Here is an 8,020-nt window from a genome sequence, read left to right on the forward strand (position 1 = left end):
TGTAGAATTCCTGTGTAATGTAGAGAAGAGCATAAGTTGCAGCCTTTGCTATGTAGGAGTTCACACTCTCACCAGGAAGATAAGAAGGAATGGAAGCATTTGGAGAACCCTGAAACTTAGTCCTTATTTAGCAGGCCTTAGGTAAGGGGCAGCACAGTCTCGGTGTGGGATGTGTTATGGCCAAAGGCCTAGACTTCTCCCTAAAACTTCCTATGTAAGTCATTTCAAAACCTCCAAGTTTATCTGCCTCAGGCCTGGCTCAAACCTCTTCACAAAGACTCACAACAGCCATACATTCTTGGAAGGGATGTCGGCTCAGAAACACAGAGAGAGTCTAGGTCGGTCCCCCATTACATGGGAAGAGCACAGAAAAATATGAAAAAGAAAAAAATCTCCTTCCATGTGACAGAAGCAGCAAATAAGAAAACAGGTTAAGGAGAACAGATGAAGGGGCGGGAGGGCTCATCACCATAACAAGCCCAACAACTCTGAAAGATGGAATTTTTGTTTTTCTTTTCACCTGTCATTCTTCTCAGTACTGTCACTCTCTGTCCCCCTCCTGGTGGAAGACAAGTTGTGACTTTTTCACTCCCACCAACAAGCTGCCTGGCTTTGGGGAATACAGCTGCTATGAGATGGGAGGTAAATGTGGTCCCCCAGAGGGGTGTCAGAGATTCAAATTCCATCTTTCCCCTTTCCCTGGTCATAGCTGGGAAGCTTGTAACCTGCCTGTGAAGCATGAACATAGCCGTTTGTACTCAAATCTGTGAGGAAGTTCCTTCTTGTAGGAATACGATGGGCTAGAGGAGGAATCAGAGGTCTGGTCCTCAAATAAAAGGAATTGTTGTTTATCTCTTAAAATACCTCATCATATTCCAACCAAGTGAGTCAAATAGAGTCAATAAGGGCAAATGAACAGAAGACCAGGGCCTTGGGCCTTCTTTAAAAGAAGTAAATTCGGTGCTATCAAAAAGCTAATGGCACATATAAGCGACATCATAAAACCATATCTACATGTAAACTCCTCAAACATATGGGCTATGATGACACCAACACCAGCCCTTCATTCCACACCCTATCAAATTGTGTTAAATTTGGACAATTGTGCTAATCTAAGTTTGCTTTCTGATATTGGTCATGATAGGACCCAGGTGCCCTGTTCATTCCAGAGTTTTCCCTGACCCCTGCTACTACAGATATGTGTTGGCATAAAGAAGGATCAATGGCACTGTGTGCTCTACAACATGTGGCAGTCCCAATACCATCTACTTTACTCCTTTGTTTGCATGGGATGTGACCCACACACACACACACACATACACACATACATACACTGGTCTCCATGGGCCAGAGACCTCCTTTGGGAGTGAGGGAAGTTCTCCATATCCAAACATAAGCAAATGCTCAGTCACTGGGCCTTCCTCGTTCTGAAGTTATATAGAATATACCCTCAACCTCCACTTCCATGTGAATATCTAGCCCTACTTCCTTCCCAGATATATCAGAAGTGGACACTCCACCTTATACAGCCAGGGAGGCAGATGCTCTCTTAGTTTTCTTTTTCTAAAAATAGTAACAAAAGAAGATGCCCACCACTCCCTTATCCTTGAAGGCTATCCACTACCAAGGTGAACTTGAAAAGACCATGAGGAAGGAAACAGAAAGAGCCTTGGTGCTCCAGAGAGGCATGCTGTACTTCAGCTAATGAAAGGCTGGTCAGCTTGTGAAGTCAGTAGGATATTTTCTTTTCCTCCCAGCCTTTTGTCTGCCACCTTCCCCCAGGCCTGCTCTTCACCCACTCCCTCTGTGCATCACTGTCACTACACTTCTAAGATCCAAGCTGATAAGACATTAACATGCCACCCTGCCACAACCCTAGCCCTATCCACACAGAAAAGTTTTATGGGAACTTCTGCTAACCATGATTACTCCAAGGACTCTAAATTACTATCCAGAAGCAGAATTATAAACCTCCTGAACAACAAACAGGGAGATATTTTGAGTGTTCTGGTCCTCAAATAAAAGGGATTGTTGGGTCCTATCATGACAAAATGTCATGCCATGTGGGATTTGCTTGTTCAACCAACTATTGAACCATGCACGATATTCATTTTTGCACATTTCCTTTATCAGACCATTACACCAGAGCAGATGAAATTCTACTCCTTTGAATAATCATTTCCACTTCTTCCAAAGCCAGAATATGCCTTTCCAAGTGTAACCCATATTCAAAGGCCATCTGCTTTACCAATATAGGAAACCACCAAAGGGGTGTGCTTTAGTTAACTATTCTGATAAGGATGCTTCTGGGAAGGGAAGACATGCTGCTATTTTCTAGCTGCAGTTCCCAAGATCAACCCTGCTGAATCCTGTACAATGCACCAAGTAGAACAGTCAACAACAGACCCCTTTCCACATGCCCAGATTCTAATTGGCAGATGTCAAAGGAATCCCTAGGGCAAGACAGTTCACCCTTTGTGTGGCTCACCTACATCCCCACTTGAAAAAAAATACATAAAGAGAAATATAAAAGCTATATCTATCCAGTGCCACCAATTAATCAATTGTGTTATATGCCTGTGCCATCTGGGGTGTGCATTTTATTTATTTCAATGAGAAACTTGTACCTGAGCAAACACTGTAAGCAAAGGTGGTAGAGCCATCATGACATCTGGGGATGGGTATTCTTTCAGGACTTAACGATGTTCTCGTGCTTATGTCAAGAATTTCACTAAACAGATTCCTCTCTCCCTGAGCCACTGCCTGCCACTATGACCACCAGTTTTGTTTGATTGTTTTCACCACTTGGGAAGATGTTGTCCCCTCAGTCCCCACCTTTCTCAGGCTCCTCAAAGCAAGCTATGTCACCCCCTTCTTGACATGGGTACTTATCCCAAGCCCTTAGAAATTATGCACCTTGCTCCATGACCCTCATCCAAAGCCAGTGCAAGACCTTTTACCGCAGGCAACAGATTTCTAAATTCAGGCACCTGAGTCTGTCTACAGTGGTTTTCAGCAAGCACCTCCAACAGAAAAATGACACTAATTAAGCATAATTATTAGGATTTAATAGACCCATATTTCTACTTCACTGACTTTTTACTATTCCAAGCCCCCAGTTTTTTCCCTAAATTAGGCCTCAGAGCAGTAAGTTAAATGTATACATTGGTAGATCTTTTATTATATGTATAATAACTGCCTTATTAAATTGAAATCAAATGCACATATAAGGTAAAGTTCATTTTAAGTACCAACTCACAGAAAAATGCTCAGAGACATAATAAGCAAGGCAAATGTGTTGCTGAGCAACAGAAGGGCTACAGTGCAGAAACTGAGCTGAAAACTAAGGGACAATTTTCTGAAAGAATGGGGTAAACCCAAAGGTATAGATCTTGATAGAAGCTGCCCTAAATTTCTTGTGGCATCCCCCCCAGATCAGGCATGGGGGGTGGAATGTAATTATAAATTAAACATATTCATGATGCTTGGAAAATTGTTATACACACACATACACACATTTTTCTGGGGAATGTTTAATACTGTCAGTTAATAAAAAGCCTTTCCTACTATTATGAATATTGAAGAGGGTGATGGGGTTGAGTGTATGCGTGTAAAATACTGTTACTTAGATGGTCTCTAGTCTCTTGGCTCACTTTACTCTGTTCCCCTCCCCCCTTTCCCTTCTCCTCTTCCTAGGACAAGACAAGCGCTCTGAGCCTCAGCAATGTGGCGGGCGTGTTCTACATCCTGATCGGAGGACTTGGACTAGCCATGCTGGTTGCCTTAATCGAGTTCTGCTACAAATCCCGTAGCGAGTCCAAGCGGATGAAGGTGGCATCGTCTTCCCAGGCCTTTTCCCCTAACCTGTTCTATTACACAGCTGGGTTTCCTGGGAGTCTCTCTATTAGAAAGGGTGGGAGTGACAGGAGGTTGAAGTCAGCCCAAGACAGGGCGCAGAAAGCTGCTATGAGGAAGGTGACAGGGAAAGGGGGAAGGAAGGAAGGAAGGAAGGAAGGACAATAAACATAAGGCACAAGAAAATAAATACTTTGGCCAAAGATGGGATAGTGAGATTAAAAGTTAAGAGTTGAAGTGGACAGTGAACACAGCATGAGGCAAGAGTGATGGCTACAAAGGTAGATTCTTGCTGAGCTTGCATTAATAGAAATGTAGCTCCCAATATAGGAGAGAGGGTGTCCACCCTCTGCAAAATGGATGATCTTGCCATGCTTGGTGAATTAGGTCTTTTCTTATCTACTACATTGTGAGACAAGCTTTGGCAAACAACATCATACACAGAGAAAGGTAAAAAGATTCACTAGATAACCCCAAACCACATCAAATATAGCTGAAGGCAACTAACTGGAGAAGAGAAGAATTATGGAGGATATGAGAATCACCTGTAAAAATATGAAGACTTTTCAAGTGGGAAAGAAAACAAACTAGTTCTGTGGGATCCAAAAGTGTGCAAGAACTAATGATCAAAAGCTATGGAGAGCAGATGTTAGCACAGTAAGAGAGACCTACTTTTCTTTCAGAGTTATCCAGAAATGGGATGGACTGTCCCAATAAGTAGCATGCACCCCATAACTGGAGGCATACAAGCAGAGGCTAAATAACTCTTGGCAAGAATATAGGTTGAAATATACAAAGGGAGTTGGATTACATGACCTTCAAGGCCCCTCACATTTCATCATTTAGCTTCAATAAGAAAATATTTATAGAAGTGGTAATCATGGGAACAAAACCATGAGCAAGACATCCTAAGGAGACAGAGAGAGGACTTAGATGCAACCTGTGGCCTTCAGCACCTTCAATGAAGAATGACAGAAAAATTACTCAATGAAGCAATCTATGGTATAGATAGGAAGGCCTATAGCAATACACAGGAAAAAGAAATTAGATAAGTCTTCCAGGAAGAGGCAGAAATTAAGAGGGAGGACAAGTGGAATTCAAACCAACAGAAGTAAAGACAGGCATAGTCACTCTGAGCTATGTACCATAGGCTGTTACCTTGATTTGACTAGACTAAAAAGATTTATTGGTAGGACTGACTCTCCTAGAATTCACCCTAAAGTGCCCATTTTACAATATTCAAGTGCTACCAAGCTCAGCACACCCACTACTAAATCATAACCATAGACTTCTGCCATCAGCCCTACACATATCTCTAAGATCATTCTTAGAGAAGATATTGCTGGACATTTATTTCCCTTGTTTGGAAACTCTGTATTCAGTTCTGTACACAGAAACTGGAAGTTTGGGGAGGAGGGCCTTCTGTCCTGGCATTCAGCATTTCCATGTCATGGCTCCATCCTAGTTTCTCTTCCCAGGCAATCTGCTCTCCTTACATACTCCATACTCCAGCTCCTCATCTATGCTTTCCACGCATGTGCCTTTACACAAGCTCTTCCCGTCTTCTGCCCCATAGGGCCTATTCAAAAGGTGACTTCCCTTAGATATAATGACAGGGACAGTTAAGGGATGGTAGTGTGATAGTATCTGGCCAAAGGTCCTAGAAACACCTAAATCCTACCTTTGACCAATTCACCCACAACCAGGTCCAAGGACAAAACACAGCAAAAGCACGGGCCTTAGACCCTAAACCCAGTCTAGATTTTCAAGGGGTTTGGCTAAACACAACAAGGTCTCCTAGAACCTACACAAAGCTTCCTTTGTCTATTACATCCAGAGCTTAAAGACTCCCCTAACTTACCCTTCAAAGTGACAAAAGGCCACCCAAGAGGCGACAAGGGAACAGGAGAAGAGTTAAGTGAGCTGCAGCCTTTATAACTCCCTAAAATCCTCCCATGGACCATAACCAAAACCCCTGGGTTTGGGATTTCTCAGTACCCATCACAGCAGCACTTTCTCACTTCTCCCTTAGGATACAGTGCAGTATAATGGTCTAAAGCACAGGTTCTGGAGTCTGAATGTCTGAATATAATCCCACTTGCTCTATTTATTAACTGTATAATCTTAGATAAGTTTCAATAGCTCTTTGATCCTCATTTTCTGTGAAATGGAGCTAATGGTAGTTCATACCTCACAAAATTATTGTGACGATTATATGAAAAAATGGACATAAAGAGCTTAGCAATATGTCTGGACCATAGTAAAGTCTCCATAATAACCATATGCTAGTCATTGCTCAGCACTGCGGATGTAGCTGGGAACAAAACAGACACAGTGTCTGCTCTCAGAACACTGAGAGTTTGATGGAGAAGACAGAAAATAAGCAGATACACATATCCAATGAGTGTTACAAAGAAAAATGCCCAGTGCAGTCAAGTTGTGGTCGGGGAATGGTGGCTAGGCAGGTCAGAAAGGCTTCCTTGAGAAAGCAATGTTTAACAGATCTGAAGTACAAAAGAAATTCAGGGGAAGAGAGTTGCCAGGAAATGTTGCACAAGTGTGAGAGACCCTAACATGAGAACTCTTGCCCAGAAATTGGAATAAGGCAAGGGTGACCAGGATACAGGAAGACTGAGAGAAGAGAAAAAATGTAAGAGTTGGGAACTGAGAGAGGGATTCAGGCAACCAGAACAGTTGTGTTTAATTTAAATTGTCATAAAGCAGCAAAATATAACCTAAGACAATCTTCAAATTGGATTCTCTACTTCTCATACCCTCCACTTCTTCCCTCGGCCTGGAAAACAAACCAGAAACTGAGTTCTTAGCTGCTCCTAAAGGAAAATAACCCCCAGCCTCTCCCACCCCCAGAAAAGCCGATGACCTTTCAAAACTGCATGTGGCTCTACTAACACAGGCCATGTTTAAGCCACCACAATTGAGGCTTTGCACATTTCTGTTGAATTAATGAGCAGCTGAGAGACCTAGTAATGGGGGAAGGGGGAGGTGCATCCATCCCAGCAGGCAGTCACTCTGGCTCTTAGCACACGTGCTAGAATAAGGTCATTACTGAGGTTTGAGCTTTTATTAGGGGACTCTATGATGTGTGGAGCCTGGGCAGACTTTTCTTAGAAAACAAGCAGCTGAGAAGTTGGGATGCAATCAATGTTAGAGAAATGAAATGAGTCTCTGAAGAGCCAACTTCGAACTTTTCACTCACCCTTTTCTCCCTGAGTAAGAATTTCAAAACAATAACGCTAAGGATGACATTTAAAAACAGCTGGTATGTCAAAAATGGACAAGGGAAAACCACATTTCCCCAAGGCAAAAAGGGAAACTGCTTCCACTTATGACAGATTAGCTACAGGGCGGGGGGGTGTGGGGGGCAGGAAGACCCATAGTTAAAAGGCACTAGACTCCGTAACTGCAAGCTTAAGCAGGTCAGTCATAAGTCCTCAGTTTCTCTATAAAGTGAATGAAATTACCTATATCAGTGGATTTCAACCTTGCTTATATAATTGAATCACCTGGGGAGTTTTAAAACTCAGGATGTCCAGGCCACACACTACCCTATCAAGTCAAGATCTTTGGAATTAGGTCTCAGGCTTCAGTGTTGTTGTTTGTTGTTGTTTTCTAAAAATCCCCAAGTGATTCCAATGTGCAGCCAAGTTTGAACTAGTGAGCTAGTCATTTTTGGCATTGCTTTCCACTCCAAAGTTTGGGCTCTCTTCATCTCTTCTCCTGAGATCCATAAAAGTGTTAGAACGGAAACCAGTAAGCAGGCGTAACCACCACCAATAGATGTACAGAGTCACGGACCTCTGAGAAGCCTCAGCTTCCTTGAAAACCAATGCTCAATGACATGACATTACTGGGTTTTAACTACATGTTGGGCTATGTTCTCTCACACTTTGATAGGCAGCAATGTTGACTGTGCCACCAACCTTTTCCTTTAAGATAAATTCAACAAGTACCACCAACTTTAATGGGAATGTGTGAGACCTTTTCAGAAACAAAGAACAAGGTCATTAGGATGAACTTTAAACTTTTTGTTTTTAATTAAAGGGATGAGACAGAGAAAGATAATAGGAGGTAGACATTTCAAGTTAATCTATAGACGTTTCCATATTTTACAGACAAATACAAAGTTATTTTCTTTTTTTTTTTT

General features: G+C 42.3%; 1 protein-coding gene across 2 annotated transcripts in view; it reads left to right on the forward strand.

Annotated features, from left to right (window-relative positions):
• Positions 1-8,020, forward strand: part of GRIA1 (glutamate ionotropic receptor AMPA type subunit 1) — a 280,768-nt gene that overhangs the window by 267,690 nt on the left and 5,058 nt on the right. For both annotated transcript variants that reach the window (XM_006766280.2, XM_006766279.2), the window contains exon 15: positions 3,697-3,831. In XM_006766280.2, coding sequence (XP_006766343.1) covers positions 3,697-3,831 — 135 coding nt within the window. The remainder of the gene's footprint in view (positions 1-3,696; positions 3,832-8,020) is intronic.

This window comes from Myotis davidii, unplaced genomic scaffold (genome assembly GCF_000327345.1).
Source record: "Myotis davidii unplaced genomic scaffold, ASM32734v1 scaffold18, whole genome shotgun sequence".
Classification (NCBI taxonomy): Eukaryota; Metazoa; Chordata; class Mammalia; order Chiroptera; family Vespertilionidae; genus Myotis; species Myotis davidii.